At 35.6% G+C, this 25,716-nt stretch overlaps 1 protein-coding gene across 1 annotated transcript in view; it reads left to right on the forward strand.

Annotated features, from left to right (window-relative positions):
- LOC150097850 (tyrosine-protein phosphatase 10D-like) overlaps positions 1-25,716 on the forward strand; it is a 501,687-nt gene that overhangs the window by 87,047 nt on the left and 388,924 nt on the right. Inside the window, exons 6-8 of the mRNA XM_090406609.1 lie at positions 8,386-8,670; positions 18,132-18,407; positions 18,549-18,649. Of these exons, the coding sequence (XP_090262735.1) occupies positions 8,386-8,670; positions 18,132-18,407; positions 18,549-18,649 (662 nt within the window). The remainder of the gene's footprint in view (positions 1-8,385; positions 8,671-18,131; positions 18,408-18,548; positions 18,650-25,716) is intronic.

A 25,716-nucleotide genomic window follows, 5' to 3' on the forward strand; every position in this document is an offset into this window, starting at 1 on the left:
GCACTGACTGCGTCATCCTCTGGTTCAGTATCCAATTGTTACATCGGTGTTGTTTAAATATGAGTAATTATTCAAAGAGAGAGAGAAAGAAGTGCTTTTACACTGCCTAAAATTAAATTGTCTGTGCGGTTAGCCTAGTGGCTATGCGCTTCACAACCATATGCCTGGGGAAGGAGTGTCCTAGGTTTGATTCCCGTCGGTGACATGAGGAGCTGAAGGATCTTCCTCAGCCATAGCCAAGTTAGCCAGTCTTGGGCATGGACAGCAGGGTTTTTTCCCCAGTTTATTCTGGGGTTTTTCATCCTGCAAAGCAGGCAAACTGGCCTTGAGAACTCAACACTACAGGCCATAGGATACACCGGGGCATAAGGCTGACCACCTTATCCTGTAAACGGAGTGAGGTCCAATGATCAATGGTCCCTCGACACCGCAAGGTAAAAGAGGGTATAAGGAAGATGATGATAAAATTAAATTGTAATGCTTGTCTATGTATAGCAGAAATTTGGCAGTCTCATCCTGATAAATGGCAAGTAGTAACTCCTTCTTTCCCCCTTCTTTATTTTTATTTTATTTTATTTTATTTATTTAATTGCTGTCTTATTGTGTCTATCCAGAATGTGGTTCATATTGTTGGAAGGGAATAACAATCCATTGTTGTTGCTTTGCCTTTTAAATTATTTGTGCACTAGTGTAAAAATAATCATAATTTAAAATTCTGAATATTTTTACGTATTGTTTATGTTAGTATGTTTATTAGTTTTGGTTTCATAACACGCATTGTTGGCACTTGCGATGTGCTCGTTATTGAAATGGTTTTGTCAAAAATGATATGTATTCGAGGAATTGAGTTAGGAAGAATTATTGTGTGCTACATGAGTGATGAGAAAGGATCCTGTGAAAATAAGAATAAAGTCATATATCTTCAGAAAAAGGCCTTGACAGAGAAAGAAACTGGCTATGAACATTTTGTCATTGTGAAAACAAAGTGTTTAGTCTAGTCTTAAGTGTAAGTTTATTTTTTAAAAGGTCTTGGATCCGATTAATTTTGTAGTTAGTTATAGTTATGTAAAGTTGTTTGAAGTGTATATATATTGTTTTTATTATATTAAATGTGTTAATTTGTATTTTGGTCTTGAGTCAGTGATTTAATTGGATTCTGAAAGAAATAGTAAAAAGGTGGTCATTGCACCAATCGGAGTGAACCCTTATGTAATAAATAAATATATAAGTACGCTCGGAAATAAATTAAAAATAATTTAATTGTTGAACAGAGATCATTTCTATATACAAGATTTATATTATGATAATATCCTCTATATAAACATAATTTAAATAAAAATCTCTAATATTAACACTAGATTCAGATTGAAATATCTGCATTATTAATGTCTTGTGAGTATGTGTTCATTTTTCTTCTATGTTCTTACCAGTCTTCACATGACTTTTGTTTATTATTATTATTATTATCATCATGTGATACCTTCAAGGAGTCCAAAGGCTCATCGAGGGAGGGCACATACTCTATCCGTCTCCATCACTATGTCAATGCCATCTACTGCTCATCACCACCACCACCAGTATTTTTTGTCTATAAATTGCATGTCCTGAAAGCATTTGTCTGTATGTTGGATGAAAATCCAGAGTTTCTGGGAGAAAAAAGCTCTGCTACCTCCTTATGAAATCAGCTAACTCACTTGCAATTGAAAAAACTCTTATAGAGGTTTTTTTTTTTTTTTTAGCTTCTTCTACGTGTTGTTTTGCTTTCTTACATTTTTCTATGTATCACATATCTCTTTTGGTATGCTTTTTTCTTTTCCATGACTGCTTGTTTAATTCCCTCAGTCCACCAAGGAATTCTGATTTTTCTGTCCTTGCAGACAACATCACTTTGTGAATAGAGGATAAATCATTCAGCATTTTCTTCAGTCTGCCCTTGCATTTCTAAGGTTTCATTTGTGTTTTCAAGCTCTTTCATTTTTCTTGAATTATATACCATATTTTTCAATAGATAACGCATGCGTTATCTATACAGAAAAGTCTAAATTAATTAAAAATGAACATGTGCAGTATACATTTGAAAGGTATGAGAGGTAAATCAAATGTAATGACAAAACTAAGGTAGAAGTATTATTTAATATTTATTGAACATTACACTATTCAAATAAAAAAAATTCTTCATCAGACTCAATATTGAAAGAATCAATTGTGTTAAAAATTTTGTTTGGTATTTCTTCAGCTTCATAATCATTGTCACCGGACACCACTGAATTCCCTCATGCTTTAATGAAACCATTTCTAACACAGTTTTCACTTACTGCAGCCCAACTTTCTACAATCCACGTAACTATATATTTTTTTATGATGTTCTTTTCATCTGCCCTGTTTTGTTATATTCATGGATGCCATTCATCATCCAGTCTTCCCACTTAGCCCGCAAATTGTCTTTGAATGGTTTATTTACTGCAAGATCAGGGGGTTGGAGTTTTTTTTGTTAAACCACCTGGAATGACAGCCAATTTGGAATACTTCCAATTGTTTTAACTTCTGCTGTTGTGTGTGCCCTACACGAATCCAACACTAACAAAGATTTTGGGTTGAAAAATGCCATTTTTCTCTTTCGCCACACATTCTCCAACCAAAATTTCATAACCTCGGAATTTATCCAACCTTTATCATTAGCAGTAACAATAATATCTTTGGAATCACAACCTTTTGGAACAGTCTTTCTTTTGAAAATCACCATTGGTGGCAGTTTGGAACCATCTGCAGTTAGGCAGAGAACCACAGTAAAGTTAGACCTTTCGTGCCCTGTTGTAGCAACTGAAACCTCTTTTGCTCCCTTCAGATTCATAGTCCTAGAACTAGGCATGTCAAAACTTATGGGAACCTCATTCATATTCCCAAAGTGACAAGCATCAACCCCACACAAGTTTTCTCTCAGAAACAAACAAAATTTAGCTACTTTCTCTTCCCAGTGGCACGGCAAATTTTGTCCAACACTAGTGGAGGAGTGCACACTTAAATTGTTTCTCTTCATAAATCCAAAAACCCAAGATGGGTAGGCCTTGAAATCCTTTATATTATCATTTTGTGCAATTCTTTTCGATTCCTGCAACACACGAACAGTAGATATTCTTATACCTTTAGCTCTTTCACTAACAACCTAATCAAACGTTTATTTTTCTATAGTTGGCCACAAGCACCTTCTAAACCTCATAGCATGTTTCCTCGTATGTAAACATTTCAGGACTGTTTCAGCCTTTTGCCATTTACGAAGACTACTTTCTCCAACACTGAACAATCTACCAGCTTCACGATTTCCTTTGCTACTTCTACCACTTCGAGTTTGAACTGCGTTGTGTAGAATTTTCTCCGAGAAGTACTTCTGTCTTCCATGTCGACCACTGCTACTAGCAATGCACATGTTTTTAAAGAATTCCTTCTTTCTTTGTCTGCACTTCCTAACTCTACCACTAGTTGGCGCATGCGCGTTATCTATACAGCAAAAGGAGTGATGAAAATGTTGGGGGTGTGCGTTATCTATCGAAAAATACGGTACATATATTTGAGTATGCAGTTCACCTTCGAATGCTGTTGACTTTTATTTTAAAACATTCTTACACAGTTTTCTTTTCAATATGATATTCAATTTTATCCTACTCAACTCTAGATGGTAATCACTTTCAAATTCTCTGTATACTCTTGTGTCTTGAACAAGTCTGAAGCTATAACTATCAATAATACAAGGTGCTAGCAAAAAGTTCAGGAAGTTTGACCATAAAAAAAATTTGCTTACCCTAACTCCTAGTTTCTACTGTCTCTTTCGAAGTACACACACACACACACACAGTGATCCCAGAGGTTTCTCCATGATTCCATGCATCCCTGGAAGTCCTGAAGTGTGACTGTTGTGTACCTCCTGCGATTCTGCCTGGATCTCCTCAGTCATGTCAAAATGTGACACCCTTTAATCTGGAATTTTGCCTTGTGGAAAACAGGAAACTGTTACTGAGGACAAGGTCAGGCAAATGGGGGAGGATGGGAATTGACTGTTATGTTTTTGGAAATCAGGAATTGTTGAACAATGAGCGATGTGTGGATATGCTCATTGTCATGGTGGAGAAATCAATTGTTCTTCCACTTGTCTGGATGTTTGTGCCAAATGTCTTCCCATATCTGCTTGTAAACAGCACAGTAAACCTTGCTGTTGACAGTTTGACTAAAGGGAGAGAAATTCCTTATAGACCATGCCTTAGATATCAGAAGAAACAATCGATATTGACTTGACATGCTTTATTTGGCCATGGTGAATTTGGCTTCTTTGTCTCAGGGTCATAACTGTAAATCCAGGATTCATGACCAGTTATGATCTTCGAGATGAAGTTGGGATCATCTCTGATTTGATCTTTGAACTCCTGCAGACAGCAATGCTTTCTAGTTATCATTCAGCAGTCTTGGCACAGATTTTGCAGCATTGCATCCAATGTTCAAAGCATCTGACAAAATGCATTGAACGGTCTCATGTGACAGTCCTGAGATCTCACAAACATCATGTATAGTCTGTACATGATCTACAACGAAGCCTCTTGCACTTTTGCAATGTTTTTTGGTGTTGTACTTGTCAGTGGTTGTCCAGAATGCTCATTATCGTTGACAGATATTTGTCTGTCTTTGAAGCATTTATACCACAAAAAAAAAAAAATTGCTTTGGCTCATGACATTTATCACGAAATGCTTTCTTAAGCATTCAGTGGGTTATCAAGCAATTTTTTTGAGGTTGAAGCAAAATTTGATGCAAATTCTTTTCTCCTTAAGATCTACCATTTCAGTTGTAGCGGGAAATCTTCCAACCACCAAAACATAACATTATAAAAATGCATGTAACCCAAGAACACAGCTTCTCAGCATGCTTGCTGTTGCCATACTGATTTACAAAGGGTACTGCTCACCATTTATTGGAGTGAAAAGTTGCACTACAACCAGTTCGTGCAGTTATTCAAATCCCCCAAACTTTTGGGTAGCACCTCAAATAGTTACTGAGACTTGTCTTATTTCTTGTGTCTTCTCTCCATGTCAGTTTTTGCACATCTAGTTGGAACATAGTTTAATGACTAGTCCATGTCCTGAATAGAAATCCACAAGTACTTCTCATTATTATTAGCTTTGCTCATTTCTTCAAATTTTTTCCAAACATGTCTGTATGTTTCATATTCATTTGCTCTTCTGCAAATTATGCAATTCACCATTTTGCTGTTTCGTTACATTGCTCTGCTGCTTGCACTTCTGTCATTCAAGATTATTATTCTTATATCTCTCATCTCATCTTCTTTATACTCTCTTTTGCCTTGCAGTGTCAAGGGTTTATTAATCATCGGACCTCAAACCGTTCACAGGATAAGGTAGTCAGCCCTACACCCCCCAGTGTATCCTATGTCCTATAGTGTTGAGTTCTCAAGGCCAGTTTGCCTGCTTTGCGGGATGAAAAACCATAGGATTTAATGTTGAATACTGTAACACCCTCTTTGTTTCCCTGACTATTTTTTCATGAATATAACGACTTGTTTTTGTTATTTAGAAGAATCTCACATGTGTTTGTCTTTTTTTGTTTTGGTGACATCAATAGTATTGACATGGTACTTCTGCAATTACTATTATCTCACATTATTTGAATCAGCATTACCTTATACAAAGCACACTTCTTTTTGGGTGCATGTATTGCTGTGCATTATTGGAAGGTATACCATCCAGATTGATTTCGAACTCTTTTGAAGTTTCATCAGTGGAGGCTAGACTCAGGAAGAAAAGGAGTTTAAATTAATGCAGAAGTCATAAAATTTCTATATATTATTATTATTGTGATATAGGTATTTCTGTAGAGCCAAGAGACTCATTGAGGGAGATCATATTATTCACACAGTATCTATCATACCGCTCCTTAAACTCATTCACTGATGCAGTCCTCACACATATAACACCCTTGCTAACGACACTCATGCACAATTTCCGTGAGTGATAAAAAAAAAAGTACTGAAAAATGTCTTCAGTGCAATCCTATAATAACTTAAATGATTCTATGTCTCCTCTTTTTTGATTATTTGACTATCAGCTAATTTTTGAAGCCTACATATTGTCAACTCATTCACTGATGCAGCACTCACAACCACCTCTGGCAACTCATCCCCCATTCAAAAAAAATATTTAGTCCTAATGCCCTTGCTAACCACATGCTTGCACAATTTCCATGAGTGAAAAAAAACTAATGCAGTCCTCACACACATACTGAAAAAATGAGGATATTAGGAAAGAACCTGACATTGTCAGCATCCAGGAATGTGTTACAAGAGCTAATCTCAGGCAGTATGGTCACTTAAACAGAATGGGAAATACCCAGAGGAAGACCAAGGTATAGGTGGATTGATATGGTAAAAAGTGCCTTAGAACAGCAATTCCCAAACTATGGGCCGCAGCCCCCTTGGGGGCCATTAGTTTTGTTGAGGGGGGGGCGTGAAATAATGAAAACAAATTTAAAATGTTTTAAGACTAAGTAGATATTTTTTTTTATCTTGAAAGAAACATATTTAATTTTTATTATTTCTTTTTTGTTATTTTTTATATTTTAATGGAAAAATTCACATTTGGTGTTGGTTCACAAATTTTGCTTCCTGCATATTTTGGCACTTAATGAATATTACTAAATATGTGCTTATTCATGTAAGTTTCATTTCAAACGTATTGATAAGAAGCACAAAAAAAGCTTACAAACGCAAAATCTTGTGCTCATTTACAATGGCCAAGTTTTTCGTGCTTTAAATTGTTTCATTGCTAGTGTACACAGGTGCGGTGATGTGCGGGAAAGAAATACGCTTGGTGTGTATGTTTTGTACTGAATATAAATAAATAAATATTATAATAATATATGTCTGTATTAGGGGTTTTTTCCCCGATGGGGGGGGGGGCGTGAAATCTTTTAATGTTTCCAAAGGGGGTTTTGACATCCATAAGTTTGGGAAGCACTGCCTTAGAAGATAGAAAGATCTGATAATGTTGGAGTCTTGACAGGTAACAGACTGATTTGGAGGAAAATTGTAGATAAGAAGTTAGTAATGATGTGGTACTATCGTATCCTGTACACACTTTGAGAGTACATGGAGGAATTTGATGATAACATATTGTTAATCTATTTTCATAGGGAGCATTCTACAGACCTGTGACTATCTTTGTCTCTTGTCTCTGGATACTCTCCACAATGTCTTCTTCTTCTATTATGCACAGATCTGGAACCCAGGAATTCAGATCTGTGCACAGTAGTCCAGATGTGGCCTTATGCCGGCCTGGTTTGCTGCGTTGTTAGCGTATCTGCTCTCCAGCCAAAAGGTTGCAGGTTCAAATTCTGCTGTGGGCATGGATGTTTGTGATTGTCTGTGGAAATACTAGTGGTGGTGGGCGATAGATGGCATTGGTGTAGATGATGATTATAGTTACTGTTCGTTGTAATTGGTGAATTGAGTGGTGGAGACAGAGTTGTAGAGTAGGTATCCTCCTTCGATGAGTCTTTGGACTTCCTGGAGGCATCATATAATAATAATAATAATAATTATTATTATTATTATTAAAACCTTATATAGGGGAACTGAATGCCAGAAGGCATTCAGTTCCCCTTATAATTAGCCCCATCTCTACCTAAACCAGCATACAGGAGGCAATAATAATAACAGATACTTCTGCTGCAACAAGTTGCCTTAAGGATGCTTATAGTGCAGTAGCTAGTACAGCATCACCTGAAGGAAGAACTTCAGTGCATTATATCTGCTTTTTTCCTCCACCAGTTAACTCTTATCTTCTTCTTATTATTATTGTGCTATCTTCTATCGAAGGTCAGCGACCATCTTGGTGAACAAACTGCGCTCTTGTGCTAATCTGAGCAGTTGTGCACTGCTCTTCCCTGTCCACGTCTTGATGTTGTCAAACCATGATATTCTTTTTCTTCCTCTAGTTCCTTTGCCACCAATTCTTCCTATCAAAATAGTTTGTAGAAGTTGGTATTTGCTGTTTCTCATGATGTGGCCAAGATATGATGTTTTTCGTTTCTTGATTATTTGTACAAGATGTTTAGCTTTGCCTCTTGTCTTAGAGAACAAATAACAAACACTTTAATCATATTCATTAGTAAAGTCTCTAAACATTTATTTATTTAATTCTTCCTATTGTGGTTCTAGGTTAAGTGGCCTGTTTCCAGTCTCTTGCCATTGCTTTCATCTTTATATTTTAAAATCATATATATTTAAAATATATTAATCATACATAATATATTTTATGCAAAATACCGAAGTTATTGTGCAGAGTTTCATAATTGCTATATTTATAAATTTATATATTTATTTCTAGAACCAAATACGCCAGGTCGTTTTATTGTTTGGTTTCGAAACGATACTACACTTTTAGTTTTGTGGCAGCCTCCATATCCTGCAGGAATTTTTGACCAGTATCTTGTTACCATTACTCCTGAAGATGCTGTGCAGTCAATATTGTATGTAGATAAAGAAGGTGAACCACCAGGTCCAGCCCAAGCTGCATTCTATGGCTTAATGCCTGGAAGAGCATATAATATTTCAGTTCATACTGTGAGCCATACCCAGATAAGTGAACCTACAAAAGCTCAATATCGAACAGGTAAATAAGCATCTAAAAGCATTATTTTCTTTCTGTTTTTTATACTTATTTTTGTTTAATTTTTTAGATTCTGTTACATAGCAAGAATAATTTTTTTAACATGCATGTTAAAGTAAATAATTACATATTTATTTTGCCTTTGTTCATCACTAATAAGTGAGTAATTTCTGACTTATTGCCCACATTATGTCTTGGTTCAGTAGCATACTCAGATGTTTTGTAAAACTTGGAGTCCATGGAAAGATCTACATATTGATAGTTCTATGAATTGTCTTTTAAAAGAGGAACATAGCATCGAGGAGCAAATTCAGTGTACCCAAGGCATATTATTATTATCATCTTACCCCCTTGGAGTCAAAGGACTCATTTTGGGAGGGCTATACTCTATCATGCCAAAAGATCATCAAACCATGCCTTGAACCCATCAGTTTCTGCACTCACCACAGTGCATTCCACTCACCAGCCACTCTCCATGCAAAGAACCTGCTTCTCACTCCCCTGCTCACACCCTCCTTCACGGCTTCCATGGATGGCCTCTAGCTTTATCCTTGCCACCCTCTACTCTAGAAGGAAATCTTCCAAATATCTTGAAATATCTATCTATCTATCTATATATGTATGATATATATATATATAAATATGAACATATATTTATATGAAATATCTTCTCCACATTAATCTGGTAACGACCCCCACCAACTAATATGTCTCCATTGTATCCTCAATTCTTCTATTCACAAGGCTCTGAATTGAATTCCCTCAATCTCTCCTTGTATCTGACATTCCATATACCTGATGCTATCTTAGTAAACCTTCTCTGGACCTCCAATGCATCCTCATTCCCCCCTGAAAACCAGACGACCAAATCTGTGCACAGTAGTCTGTAAGTGGCCTGATCAGAGCCTTATATAGGGGAACCATAACCTCTTTGCCTCATGTGAGTGTCCTCATCATTGCCATAATCTGTTGAGATGTTCTTACAATTTTAACAATGTGACCACTGAATTTCAAGTCTCTGTCTTCTACCATCACTCCAGATCTCTCATCTCTTGTACCTCCTTCAAAATTTCTCCATTAATTGTATACTCTGTATCCCAACTTTGCCTAACAATATGTATGATACCTATCTGACAGCCAATATTTAACTTACTAGTCTATTATCTGATCCCATCTGTTTCAGTTTAGTTACTAGCTTGTCATGTGATAGTCTATCAAAGGCCTTTGCAAAATCCAAGTACACCACTGTATATGATGCATCTCTTTTATCAAGTGAGTTTTTCACCTTGTTGTAAACGTAAGCAGATTGCTGAAACATGACCCTCCCCTAGCAAACCCATGTTTACCATCATAAAGAATACTGTTTATCAATGCACTTCTAAATCCTAGTCCTTAATGAAATAATTTTTCCCACTTTCCCTTCCTTTGGGACTTGTCCTGTAGCAAGACTCATGTTAAATAGTTGTGCCAAAGGGCAGTCCATCAAGACACTTGTTGATATACTGTCAAATCTTGCTGCCTTATTAACATCAAGTTTACTTAATTCTTCATATACTTTCTGCTCATTCACCATCAGTCCCTCCATCATGCATTCTACACTTTGACTTTTACCAATCTGCCAGTGTCATCAACTAGCATAATCCACCTATAGTCATTTTCCCTTCTACTTGCCACATATCGAAAGAACTCACTAGGATTTTTCTTAGCTTGATTGGCTTAATTTCTTTTCATACTTCACTTTTGCTACCCTTACCAACTGAGTCACCTTTGTAGCCTGCTCCTTGTACTCCTCATGCAACTGATCATTACCAACTTTCATCTTGTGTTGCCTCTGCAGTGCCTTCTTCTTCTTCTTCTTCCATATTTCACACTTAATCTCTTCATTCATTCATTTTATTCCCACCTTGTTTAGCCTTTTCACTTTTGGAATACACTCAGACATTGCTGCTGTTAATGGCTCTTGATCAATGCCTACACATCATCTGTCTCTTTCCCATTCAACTCCTCTTTCCAATATCTTCTAGTTGTCTTCTAAGATTTTCATAATCACCGCTTTGTAGTTCCACTTGTATTCCTTCTTTATAGAGGTTATCATATGACTGGCTGCAACTCAGGTGATCTCTTCATGGTTGCTCTTACCAGCTGGAGGAAGATTAGACACTTCATTCACAACTGCATTCTATGATGATATAAGTAGATGTAAGACTCAACCCTCATGTAATTTCATTTGGCTCATGCAATTACATGTGGCTTATGATTGTTGTCCCCCAAGAAATTCATGCTCCTTATTCCTTGACTCTATCTGTTCATTCTAATCTGTGTCACTGTAAATTGAAATTACCATAATGATCACCCTTTGCTTGCTCACTAAGCCAAGTTGCCTGACATTTCTTTGTCTCCACCTTCTATATTCCCTGCCCTATAATGATATCCCACCAAATATCTCATTCTATCAACCTTCACTTCACACCATACTGCTTCAAAACCACTGCCACATTTTTCTCCCTGTATCTGAAACTTGTGCAGATGTAATTCTCCTGCTATCATCAGCAGCACTCCACCTCCCTTCTTCTTGCCTTTCCTATCTTTATGAAAAACATCATATCCCTCACGACTTTCTATTCCCATCAAGATGTTCTCATCCAACCATGTTTCACTTATTTTCGGGCGCATAAATCCAATGTGATAATTTGATCTCCCTTATTTCTGGCACTCCTGCCATTTGTAAATAAACATAACAATTAATTTCTTGGTCTATAGCCAGTCCTACTCATGCTGCCTTGCGTCTGACTCCCCGGTGACTTCTCCTCACCTGCTCCTGTTTGCTTATCTTTTGCTCTACATAGCAAAAGATCCTGCCATTGATTTCTGGCCATTCCATTCCTGTGCTGACCATCCACCAACTACAACCACTAACTCCCATCCACATATGTGCATTCATTGCCACTTTCAGAATCCACTCTCCTTACACCATGTACCCCTCACCTCTCTGGCTCACTCCATTTACCTGTCTAACTTACTTTCTTGTCAACACATTTTCTTCTCCATTCACAAACACCTAGTCTACTCTCCTACTCATTCACATCATCTCTGACTTCCACTGATACCTTGTTTGCATCACTCATTACACTTCTCCCTCCAGCAACAGCTTTCCTAAATGACTCACTCCCAAATCATTCAGATGCAGTCCATCACTCTTATACAGCTCCATTCATCCCTCAAACTTGTCTCGCATTTCTGCTAACATTCCGTTCAAGATATTTGCTCTCCATTGCAAATCATCATCATACCTGGGCAACACACAAACTACCCTTCTTACCACATTGTTGTCTTTCACTCTCCTCAGTAATCTGTTGATATCCAATCTCACATTCTTCCTCTTCCCATCCAAATCATTCATCCCAACTACAACCACAAACTCCCTTGCATGCTTACTTTTCATATCTAGTGCCCCAATCACTCTGTTCATCCTCCTGGAAAACATATCATGTACATCTTGTCATCAACCACACCTTTTATGAGAGAATCTTCATATGTAGTGCTATTTTTGAGTTATTCACTACTTATTTCTCTCTGCTTTCTTTTTTTAATTCTTTCACATTCTTCCGTTCATATCCACCATATGTCTAATTTGATTTGCTTCATCAGTCTGACTTCCTTCTATATTTCCACAATCACACCAGGTCTTGCTTACTTTATCAGTTAGGCACACTTCTGCCACTGTAATTATGCCTTGTTTTCCTTTTTTAATTATTTCCATATTCACAATCGCATTCTTCACACTCATATTTTCATGCTCACTCTTCTGGATATCATTCTTAGTCTTACATCCATCACTGCATTTTGTCTGGTATTCTTCAATTCCGTTTCCTGACTTTTATTCAAATCACCGCAATCCATTAGAATCCTAAAATTACACCAAAGTTATAATATATCATTAGCAATTAATATCGAAACTTTTTTTTTTTTTTTTGCAGATCATGTCACAGGAGACACTGAACTGTTCCATATGTAATGGGAAATTCTTGACATTTAGATTTCAAGAATGTTGGAGACTCCCCAGATTGTGCAAATACAGATGTATGTGGTTGTGTGTTGAGTTGCAGAAAATCTGATATGTTTTATTTATATATATCCTGATTTTTTTTAAGCTTATGGTCTGTGTAGCTTATTGGGGGGCAGTATTTGCATCCATAGCACTAGACCACCCAAAGCTGTTCTCGGTTCAAATCTAGTTAACAACTAGGGTAGGGGAACTTTTTCTTAGCTTCTCTTTGACTAGTTACTGAGTTGGTCAAATCTGGCATAACTAAGTAAGGGGTTGGAGTTTCTCCTAGAAACTTAGGTTTTTTTTTGTTCTGTCAACTTAAGAAAAATGACTGAATAACTCACACTATTGCATTAGGGTTAGGTACCATTAGATGGTAGCACTTATCTCCTTCTCTTCACTAGATGTGTCATTTATAATTAATGATAGCCTTGTGCCACTGTCAATTGGTTCACTTTTGAATAGTAGCAAATTGGAGATTTGCTACCATTTGACATTGAACTACTCCTTTAGTTTCCAATAATTAGAAGAGACTAAAATTACTCCCTATCAGGAATTAAAGGCATTAGCAGATTTGTTTTTTTTAATAAGCTATTTGATTATGAGTTATCGATTATATTTGATATGTTGCATTTGTACTATACTATTGAAAGTAGTAATAGCAGTAATAATTATGTGCAAGTGTGGAAAGAATTGCAAATTGTAGATCTATGGAGTGAATTTGATGGATAAAAGGACATATACGAATGCTTCATCTACACTTGAATAGATTTGGAGTCAGGTGTTTGAAGAAAGTGTTTTTCAGTAAGAGATTGAATGTGCAGAATCAGTTTTTTATGAATATAACAGTGGAGGGAGGGGGGAGAGAGAGTATGACAGTACCTCTGGTAACGTTAAGCCTTAGTACTTTTGCTGTTCTATGGGAGTGAAAAGAGGGAGATAGTGCCTGATCAGGGCTTTATAATTTGATACCTGTGTTGGAGCTTCCTCCAACACAGGTATCAAATTATAGATTAGTCAGTCTTAGTTTTACACTCTATAGACTAGCTGTATTTCAGGAGTGGTGATTAAAGTATTGGAAAAGTTGATTAAAGCAAGAATTCATAATAGGTAGATAGGAATATGATACTCTGTTAGGAACAATACAGCTTTGTGAAGTTTTTGTCTTGATAATTTATCCATGCCCTATAATAAAGTGACACAGCTGAATAGCAAATATGGCTACATCATAATATTAGTGGACTCTGTAGGAGCATATGACAAAATATTATTATTATTATGTGCCCCTTCGACCAATAGTGGAAGGAATAGACAGTCCCAATTACCACCTAGCCAAGAAATTAGTGGCAACACTCAAGGAGTTGGTAGGTCATTCCCCCTCCTACGTAAAAAACACACAACACTTTATAAACATAATCAAAAACATAACACTCGACAAAGACGACTTATTAGTCAGTTTTGACGTTTCTGCCCTTTTCACTAATGTCCCCATCAATGACACAATTCTCCTACTACAGAACAAATTTCCGCCCGACATTACAGCCCTCTTTGCCCACGTACTAAAGTCCGGTTACTTCGTGTGGCAAAACAAATTCTACCTACAAAAGGAAGGTACGGCCATGGGCTCACCATTATCCCCCCCAATCGCGAACTTCTACATGGAAACCTTTGAGCAAAGGGCTCTTGATTCCGCCACGCTTCGACCGACAATCTGGCTCAGATACGTTGACGACGTATTCGCGATCTGGCCGCACGGTCGACAAACGCTAAACACATTCCTCAGCCACCTAAACAAACAACACGAACGCATACAATTTACCATCGAAAACCAAAATTCGCTCCCGTTCCTAGACACACTAGTTACACGTCTTCCTTCAGGCAATCTATCCTTCACGGTCTACCGAAAACCAACACACACGGGCCAATACATACATGCGAATTCATATCACCACCCAGCACAAAAATATGGAGTCATAAACACCTTTAAAAACAGAGCCACAACTATTTGCTCTAACCAGCAGGCCCTGAAACAAGAACTAAAAATCATTAGTGACACATTCATAAACAATGGCTATAACAAAAATACTGTCAATAAAATACTCTATAAAACCACAACAAAAACGAATCTAGACTACAGTAAAACCATAACCATCCCATACATTAAAGGGTTATCAGAAAAAATCAACAGAATCCTACAACATTATACCCTTAATGCCACCTTTAAACCACCCACTAAACTTAAAACCATATTCAGCTCCTCTAAGGACCCTCTCCTCCCATTAGCACATCCTGGAGTCTATTGCATCCGCTGCACCTGTAACTTACCGTACATTGGTGAAACAGGACGGACAATCCCTATACGCAAAAAAGAACACATTAGACACATTAAATATAACCATTATGGTGAAGCAGGCCTCTCAGACCACGCACTCAACACCTTACACCAAATCAACTGGAAAAGCACCTGCTCCCTACACCGTACAAAAACATGGTACGAAAGAAAATTTAAAGAATCCTGCGAAATCCTGATAAACCACCCAAATATCAACAATAAAGATGGTATGAAAATTCCAAGGATCTGGATGGCACACATTCAGCCAACCTAATTTGAAAGATTCAACACAAGTCAGTACTCTAGCCAATCTGCTATTATTAGAAACCATTCCACTCCAACTGGCTGGAATGATGTTAATATAATGTTAATATATGTATATAGTAGACAACACAAATAATAGGACTTTAGCGTTGATGTATAATTTTTTTTTTTTTTTTTTTTTTTTTTTTTTTTTTTTTTTTTTTCACCAGAGGTCAGGCCAACAATTGTGGTAGCGGTTAGTCAGTGTCTTTAACGAACCAGTATGATTGTAGTATAGCTTGTTTCCTGTGTATATTTGTACGCTCCAGAAGATGACCTTAACATAAAGGTCGAAACGTCGAATTGTAAAATTTTAGTAATAGTAAACTAAAGTTTTTATTCAAACACGGTAGTTGTCTCCATAATTTCCAAAAATGCATTCGGATCACCGTGCAAGCCTAAAAGAAAGGAAAAAATGTATTATTATTATGGTTCAGGTCCTCCATGGAGTCACAAGATTCATCATGTGAGACCCATCCTAGAAAACAATTATCATACCAATCCTCAAACTCAATCGTTATTTCTTCTCTCATGACACTATCAGGCAATGCATTCCATGGTTCAACTACCCTCCATGCAAAGAAATCACTCCTTATCCTCTTGCTGCTGACTTCCTTTTGTAATTTCCAGGAATGACCTCTTGTCCTCACCCTCTCCTCCTGTTCCACCAAACAAAGAACTCCCAATGTCAACCCTGTAACTACCTCTCAACAGTTTAAGTCTCAGTCATATCACCTTTTCTTCTGTCTACCAAACTCTGCAGTCCACATTGCCTCAGCCTATCCACATAACTAACATTGTACAGTCCTGATCCATCTTTGTTATCCACTTCTGCATTCTTTCCATGGTTAATTTATTCCCTTCAAATCCAGAGGACCAAATTTGAGCACAATAGTCCAGGTGTGGGCTGATCAGGGCTTTATAGACAACTCCTTTATCTCTGCTGGTCATCATCCTTCTTGTACTTCTAAACTTCAAACCTGCACTATCCATCTAGTATTAAGACCTACTTCTACTATTCAGGATGAAATACTCAAGTAAAGTGTTCATTGATCAACTCCACTATGTCCTTTGCATCAGTCACTCTACTCCCATTTTTATCCAACAATGTCATTCTTCCACAGTAATCCTCCTCCTACTGGCCACATAATGAAAGAATTCCGTAGGATTTTCTTTGAATCTCAGGGCCGAATCTCTTGTCATATTTCAGATTTGCCTTCCTTAATCTAGTCACTCTCCTGAGTCTTATATTCTTCATGCATCTGCTCTCCACCCCTCTTCTTATATCTCTTCCGTAACCTCTTCTTTTACCTGCAGTTTCCATTTGATATTGTTTGCCATTTACTTTACACCAGTTGTGTTCTCTTCTTCACTCTCAGTATACAACTTGCATTGCTGCTAATAAATATTCCTTCACTAGTTCCTAAGCACTGATGATATCTTGTCCTTCCAATTCCTCCATTCATGGAACGGCCCCAAGCTGATTTCTAAAATTATTATAATCGCCTGCCTTATAATTCCACATACATTCCTTTCTCTTTGTTACTCTTGCATGTCTCTTCATCTTTCAAGTCAAAACCACATAGTCACTCTCTCTTTCTTTGGGGGCAGAGATGCCATCTCAGTTATAATTAGATCTTCTGATGCTATGACCAAATCTAAAACTCCTGAATCTTGTGTTCCTTCTACTACATATTGCATGAGAAATTTATCCCTCAAGAATTCCAGAAATTCCATTCCCTTACTGCTACATGCAGATTCCTCTTCCCAGTTTATACTGTAAAATCTTCCACAATTGTCTTGGAATTCCAGAATGTAAGATTTGACAATATAAAAGGTATGATAAATAACACTTTTATTTTGAAGATAATTGTTGATAGGAAGCTAATAGCAGTGTAAACTTAATCATGTCGTATTATCATTATCTTGTTCACCTCATATTCCTGACATGAGTCCATATCAGGAATATGATAATGGTGATGTTTGATGAATGGAATACAGCATTAATAAAAAAAAAAAACTATGCATGGAAATTATCTTAGAAAAAAAAATGATCAGTTTGGTTTTCAGTTCAGTAATCAATACATTTGTTACTTATTTGTTACATTTGTTAATCAGTACATTATAATATAGTAATACCATACATTAAAATCAGCTGAACTGATCACTCTTTTTGGCCTATTTACTGTAGACTTAGTTTATATATTACCATTTGTCATATGCTATTTGGAATGATTTCGAAGGATTTTGCAGTTTTTAACCTATAATTAGTCCTTCAGAAACTAAACTGGAAATTTGTCAAGAAGCTTTGCTAAAGATAAAATTTTCACAAATAATCCTATGTAAAAAAAAAAAAACCTCTCTTATAGGTTTATGCATTACTAAATGCACCTAAAAACAAATATGCTAATACAGTTTCATTAATTGGTGATGTTACTTAACTAAAAGCTTATTTATTTTGTCATTCTATGTATTTATGTGCTTTTAAAATCTCAGAATTCTTTATATAGACACTCCCTTCTACTGTTATTATTTGAATTTCTATATATAATTTTATATTTGTTTTGCAGTAGTCAATAAACAATATAAATTCTCAAATTTCAGAATTTATCTATATTTTTTATACGAATGTACAGAAATGACCTCTGTGCATTCATATGTATTAAACTACATTTTTTTTTATTTGACAGTTTTTGACATTTTTTAGATCTGTGATTTTTTATCTTGCTTACATATTTGATTGATCCAGTCACTACAGTTTAATTCATCAAATATTTTTAGTTCCTTTGCCACCTACTAACCTCACATTGGACAGGAGAACAGTTACTCCATATTCTTTTGATGTTCACTGGTCACCTCCAAAATCATTGTCTGAATTTGATCGATACCAAGTCAGCTTAGGTATGCAGAGTAATCACAGGTGGACACTTGGACGGCATGAAAAAACAGTTGCAACTTTTAGTACTGACCTTGAACCAGGACATACATATGAAGTTGTTGTTAAGACAGTTAGTGGTAATGTTGCTAGTTGGCCAGTAACAGGAAATTTTACCATAAGTAAGTGTTAATTGTTCTTAATGATTAATTTTTTTATAAAATGTGTTATTTGAATTATTGTGTTTCATGTTAATATTTTAGTGTTATTCAGTTGTGTAGGTATGTAAATAATATTCTTAATGATCCTCTTTTGCAATTTAGAACCATTACCTGTAACAGTTCTTAACACTTCTTCACCAACAGCTGGAGAGATTATAGTAGAATGGATTCCAAATAACAGCAGTATTCAAGATTCTTATATGGTAAAGTATTTCTTATAGAATTAGAAGTTACTGATGTGATGAATAGTTGTTCATTTCATGCATCATCATTAGCATGTTTACCATATCAAAATTTAATATGTATGCATATATTTGTGTACATATTGAGTTTTTATACCTAGTTCTCATTGATTTATTAGCTTAGTATCAGAAAGTACACTAAAGATAGTTAATGATATCATTAGGTGTATCTTATCCATTCCTTCCAAATTTGAAGATTGGAAGATTAGGAAATTACCTTATATTTGAAATATCACAGTTTTTTTAATTGGGATGCTTTCATTATCTGGACAATTTTATTTATGAATTGATAAACCTTTCATTAAGCACATTTCATGTTCTCACGCATTTTTTCTAGAAGTGTATTTTTTCCATTGGCTAAAAATGACAGAAAACTATTACAGTATTGGTTGGGATGTTTTTGATTAAATAATTTTCCATCTCCCTTCTGTTTTATTGAAAAATACATGACAGACAGCCACAATTCAGTTACATGCAATAACTTCAAATTCCTCTGACATGGGTACCATCCATAAAATAACTAGAAAAGAAGTGTGGCTAAGAGAAATTGCACAAATGCATCTCCTGTCTTTCCTTTCATGTGTTAGGCTTAATGACCTGTCATGGCCAAGTAACTTGGCTGCTTACTCTTATGATAAGGCACTCAATGCTATTTTGTATATCTTCAAATTGCATGTGTTCTTCTGGCCAGTTTGCATGTATAGTGGGATAAAAAATCCAAGTTTCCAGGAGGAAAAACCACTGCCCATCTCCATATGAGATGGGTGGAAGGTAAGTTAGCTGATTTCCATATAAGATCAACTAACTTACCTTCAAGTGAAAAATCCCAATAAAGGTTCTTTTCATCCTAATGAGATTCAAACCTAGGTCTTTTATCTTAATACCTTTTATGTTTTATCTTTTATCTTAACACCAGTTATGTTAACAAATATGTTAGCATCATTGGTGTTACTGAAACAAAGCTTAGTCAGTATTGACAATACTATTTGGTTGGAAAGATTTGGTTTTGATTCTCATCTAGGGTATGAAGAATCATTATAAGGGCTTTTCAACTGAGGGTGAATTAGCCAGTCTTATAAGGAAGTCCCTGGACTTTCCTTCTGTTGGAAACACAGGTTTTTTTTTTATTCCATCTAACAGGCGGCATAATTGAGATATAATAAATTGTTAAAAAAAAACTGGTATCACAGATAGAATACACTGCCTCATAGCCTGAGTTGCTCTAGCTGTAAATCCAAAACAACCAACAAATCAACTAGACAAAATGAAATATCAAAAATAGTGAGATACTTTGTCTCAGGAGGAAAAACCACTGCCCATCCTCCATATGAGATGGGTGGAAGGTAAGTTAGTTGATCTCCATATAAGATCAACTAATTCATGATGATTTATTCAGGCAATATGAAGCAAAGAAAGGAAGGAATGCATAAAATATTGAACACCAGACATGAAGATAAATTGTTTGAATGTGAAGTAGCTACAAGTTGAATAATATGGGAAAACGGAAAATACAGAATTTCTTAGATAGAAAGAAGAAATTATTAGAGACTGAAGAAAAAAAAGTAGCATAGGAATTCTCAGCTGACTGACATAAAAAAATTCTTATGGAGAGAGCATTTAAGGAATAAGAAAACTCGTGTTGATTGTATTATTGGCCATAGTGATATTGGTCTTTTCTCTCTCACACACACACACACACACACTTTTTTTTGCTACTCATTTTGTTCCTATCTAAAATTATGCTGGTTACTTGTTATTTCCATTCACCTATAACTCTACTACCTCCATGTGAGTAGCTAACTCACTTATAAAGGTATTTGGTATCTCTCAGACAGCATTCAAATGCAGCTCTTTCCAACTAAAGACACTATTTACTGATTGTGTGTGTAGACTCCAAATAATTATATGCATATTATTTGGAGTATATATACAGTGGGTGTCCACTTCCATGATGAAGTGGGATTAGAAAGGGTCATAGTTAGAAAAATTCAATCAGTGAGAAATGGAAACTTTTTTTTTTCAATGAAATTATTTAAATGTTCCTTTTATAATGTTACAGTATATAAGTGGTGTTCTAATAAAATATTTAAAAAATGCTTATCTAACCTTTAATTTTTCAAGAAAATATATATTTACACATAATTATGATTAATACATAAACACAATTTTTTGCATTCTAATAAACTTGAAAAGTTGATAAAATTTAAGTGAAAGTTTTTTTTTTTTTTTGGTGGGGGATAAAATGTTATAAAACAAAACATGCCCTTTCATAGAGCAACTACTACAATGATACCTTGTTTCAAATCATCCAAATCTCAAACTTTTCTCTGGTACACACAGTGCAAAAGAGTCCAATGGAGGCATATCCAGAGATCTAAGTGGCCAGGCAGTTGGGCCTCCTCTTCTGATCCAACATCTAGGTAATAGCCATTCTTATGCTGTTTTTGCACATGTGCACTAGTGACCTTGAAAGTGTGATGGAACAAATCTTGGAGAGATTTCCTATCAACTGAGCTTTAGTTTCAGAAAATATGAGGACGGTCTGAAAAGTTCTCGGCTTAACAATGAATGTTGAAAAATAAAAATTATTTTTATTTTTCAACATAATTTCCCTTAAGACTAATGCATTTATTCCAGCAATGCTTCAGCGCCATTATCCCATCCCTGTAGTGGTTCTCGGTAAGATCTGCAATCACCTCTTGATTCGAAGAAAAATGCTGACCAGCGAGGAAGAGTTTTAGTTTTGGGAAGAGATAGAAGTCAGAGGGAGAATCTGGGGAATAGGATGGATGTAGGCAACAGTTATTTTCAGTATGCTGAGACAGTAGGAAATATCACAGAAAGAAAGATCACTGATGTGACATCCAACTACAGTCTCACTTTGTCAGGTCAGCTGAACATGGCATATTCATATTGAATACCTTTTATTACCAGACTTACACACAAACACTTCCTGAATGAATATTTGCATGTGGTAGGATCTGAAATTTGCATGGCATATAAGGTACCCAAATACTTTTGTGAACATAGTGTGTGTGTGTGTGTGTGTATATATATATATATATATATATAGGTAGGTAGATATAGATTTTGTGCAACAACTGCTTTCTCAGTGTCAAGGATTCCTTCCTTCAAAGAGGACTTTAGAATGAAATTGGACAAGCCCCTTTACATCAGTCACTCAAGGCTGAAATTTGATCTACTGTATAACTTTTTCAGTTTCTTTTTTTTTTGGTATTGTTTGGTAAGTTTGAATGCTTCCAAAGTGGGCATAATTTGTAGCCACAGATTTTTCAAAAGTGGCTTAATGGATAAAGCTGGATTACTGGGAGGAGCCATCCACACAGCCTTTAGGGAATAAGGCTTGATTGGCAGCAAGTCTGAGTGATGTTGACAAATTTTCAAGTGGAGAATTCGACATCGAAACTTAAAGAGAGCAACTGACATGAAGAAAATGGAAAAGCTTGTTGCAGGTCTAACAGCGAGTAGTTAATAAATCCCAGAAATATAGAAACATTTTGGGAAAAGATCAGAGATAATTAAGGTGGTAAGTTCTTGTTGGATTTCTGTTCAGGACCTAGGACAGTCATCACAAACACCATGTTTCAACATAAATTTGTTTGTATGTTTACGTGGAAAGAGTGTGCAAAGAGAAATCTTATTGGATATGATATTGTTGGTAGTGATATTTTCACAATGGCTCAGGATACTAAAGTATATAATGGGATTTGAAATAGGAAGTTATCACTGTTTAGTTTTGAGCAGGATAAAATTGAATTTCATGTTATTATTATTATTTCCTCTGATGATATGAAAATATCATTTATGGGGAAGTATGGCACCATCTCAATCCTCCCTAATTTTATCCAGGCTGTGTCTTAAGTATTCCTGACTGTAATCCGTGTGTTACGGGGCCGGTTTGCCTGTTGTGGGGGATGAAAAACCTGATTTTGGTAGTCGAACGACTGACTAACTCACCTTTCGTTGAAAGAGACCAGATAAAGGTTTCTCATGTCACTGGTGGGAATTGAACCCAGGTCTTTCTGACCAAAGGGCTTCATCTATACTGACTGAGCTATGGAGGCTCTAATTTCATATTGAAAAGTATATAAGAAAGTTTTAAAAATAATTCAAGAAGACCAGCTTTTAGAGGTGCACTCAGATATACAAATATTATTCAAGAAAAAAATTAAAAATTTTGAAAACAAGAATCAAACCTAGAAGTCTCACTAGCAAACTGGATGACACACTGACAGTTTTGTCCAGAGAGGCATCTGTAAACTTCTTTTTAAGAATAGAAAAATTCCAAACTTCATGGTGGACTAAAATAGTTAGTATTGGAAAGAAAAACATGTGAAAGTTTCTAGCAAGTTAGAATGTGCCTTGAGAGAATACAGAAACAAATGAAGAAAGCTGTGTGCAAACGTATTAAAGAAAAGGCATGGAAAGAGTTCAATAAGAAGATTAAAGATAAAATATTAAGAAGAATGGCAGAATACTCTGGAGACTATTGAGAAAAGCTTAGGAATGAAGGGTGATAAAGGTGACAGAAAAAAAAGGAAATATATTCTGAGTGTCTGGAATAATTACATTAAAACCCCTTTTTTACACTTTCCAGGGGACTGGAAAAAAGTGTAAATAGCAGGAAATGTAAAAAACATTAAAAAAAGGCTAAAAGATGATTTACTGCTAGTATGTGACTCTACCTACTAGATTACAAAATTTAATAACTGAAAATAAATGAATTTACAATTACTTACATTTATCTATTTAAAAAAAATCTTTAATTGCTGATTGCTTTTGCTTTTTCTGCACTCTTATAAGTTCCACCTGCCTCTCCACAGTGTATAAGGCATTAAATGCCCCATCGTCTCCTGATGCACTTGCCATATACTGCCTCAAAACAGAGATAGCTTCCATTGCTTCTTTACTAGTAGGGACGGTAGGTTCTTGATCACAGTGTTCTTCAACCACTTCTTTCTCTTCTTCTTCACCAAGGTGGTTGGAAAGGATGTCTTCTACACTTGGTACCATTGATGTGATCACACCAACATCAACATAGTCTTGAAATGAGGAAGACTCATCCATCACATACCAGTTGTTGGGCTATGACATATCTTCTTCTTCCTTCTGTAGTTGTTCCTCCTCTTCCACATTGCAAATATTTTTTGGTTTGTAGTCCTGAATAATAGTCATTTGATGCAGTAAAACCATTAATCGTCGAGAAAACCAATGTCGAGACGTTGTTTTCTTCATGTTGTGTTCTAATCCGCCATCTTGTTACAAGTCACTTTCATAAAATAAAACACAACTAATTGTAAATTGATCACTAATCCAAGGGTAGAGAAATTTCTATTATACTGCGCCACTCTATCCTTAGATAAGTCTATATGAAATAGTAGGATCAATTCAAAGTTAGTTAGCAGTCTTTTCATTCATTCAGGCCGAAGTATTTATTTTCTTTCTGGGATTTCTCCTAGATTCGAATTTTTGTGAACAGTGCAGTAAAAAGAAATTCAGGCAAATACAATAGTTAGATTAACAAATGAAGCATTTAATATAGGTCATATAACACATACATAAATTTTACTTCTAATTCTTAATAGTAGTAACAAGTCAAACATTAAGTCAAGTTAATCACATTAGCACAATCTTCCAAATCTTCACATGCCATTTCTCAGCTTCTGGATTACAAAGTTTCTACACTTAAATAACTATAATAGAACATCCAATCTAATCAGTTTTCACACATTTCTCAGTCATGCTATAAGTTCAAAGTATCACAGGCACTAATAGCTGAAAAATATTTTTTTAACAATTCCTATCTCCAACACTCAATCACAAAGAGTTTCCACAGTTAAAGTTAGGTTAAGCATAGCATAATTAACACACAATTCTTCATGCAATGAAATAAAACACTATGAAAGACCTTACCGGAAATAGTTCCTAGTATATCAATTATGTTGAGAGCAAACTTTTGGAATTTATTTACCTTACTAAAAAAAAAAACACATCTACAAGATTTATCCACAGTTATACTTAAAGCACTATCAATCGCACTACAGAATTCTGGACATCAATTACAGGGTACTTCAACTATCCTTGACACCACTCATAAACTAATTAAAACACTGTGAGGTTCTTTTTAAGGCAAATCGGAAATAAGCCGCAATTCTAGACCAGCTGGGTTTATTCAGAATTCCTCCTTAAACGACCAGCTTTTTATTTTTATCTGATTGTAGCATTAATTTCCTTCTATTATTACTGCTGATTTCACTTTCAGCTAACTAGAAAATTCGTTTCGTCCTTGCTCACTTATAAAAATTATCCACTTAACTCCTAGCCTTAAGAACATTTTATTTACTTCTACTTCTGTAGTTTATCCCCTTGCTTCCTTTCACTTCCAAGTTTCTCTCCCCACTTTTTTACCTCCTATATATTTTTTCTTCTTTATTTAGCCCACGCTTTGTTCCACTCGCGCTCGTTTATTTCACGCGTCTCTATGACAACCGATAAACGTAAACATTCTCGATAATGTTACATTAGGTTATACTACTACATTGAGTTATTACATAATGTCAAGCTTTCACAAAATAGGAATAATTAGAATATTTGCTTTTCAATAAATGCGTAGTTAAATTGCAAATATAAGTTCTCATAATATTGATATAACAATAAATAAAATAGCTTAATAATATTTAATACAGAATCTTATTATCATTAACACATTCCTTTGATTAAACAATTAAATATTTGATATAATTAAGGTAGTTATATGATATCAATTATAATTTATGTTATTTACATTAAATAATATTTACAAATTTAGCCCTTGTGACGGAAGATCATGTTGGATTCTGAATCAAATAACATTTATTCTAATTTCTACATAATCAGAATCCAACAATAGTCATTTGATGCAGTAAAACCATTAATCCCCAACCTCGCAGCAAATTCAAGGGCTTTCGCTTGGAGTATAGTACCATCGACTGGAATACCTGACGCTCTTGTAGAAATAAACCACTCCG

The sequence above is a fragment of the Typopeltis vanoorti genome, chromosome 16, assembly GCF_054136105.1.
Source record: "Typopeltis vanoorti isolate ZY-2024b chromosome 16, IOZ_Tvanoo_1.0, whole genome shotgun sequence".
Taxonomy (NCBI): domain Eukaryota; kingdom Metazoa; phylum Arthropoda; class Arachnida; order Uropygi; family Thelyphonidae; genus Typopeltis; species Typopeltis vanoorti.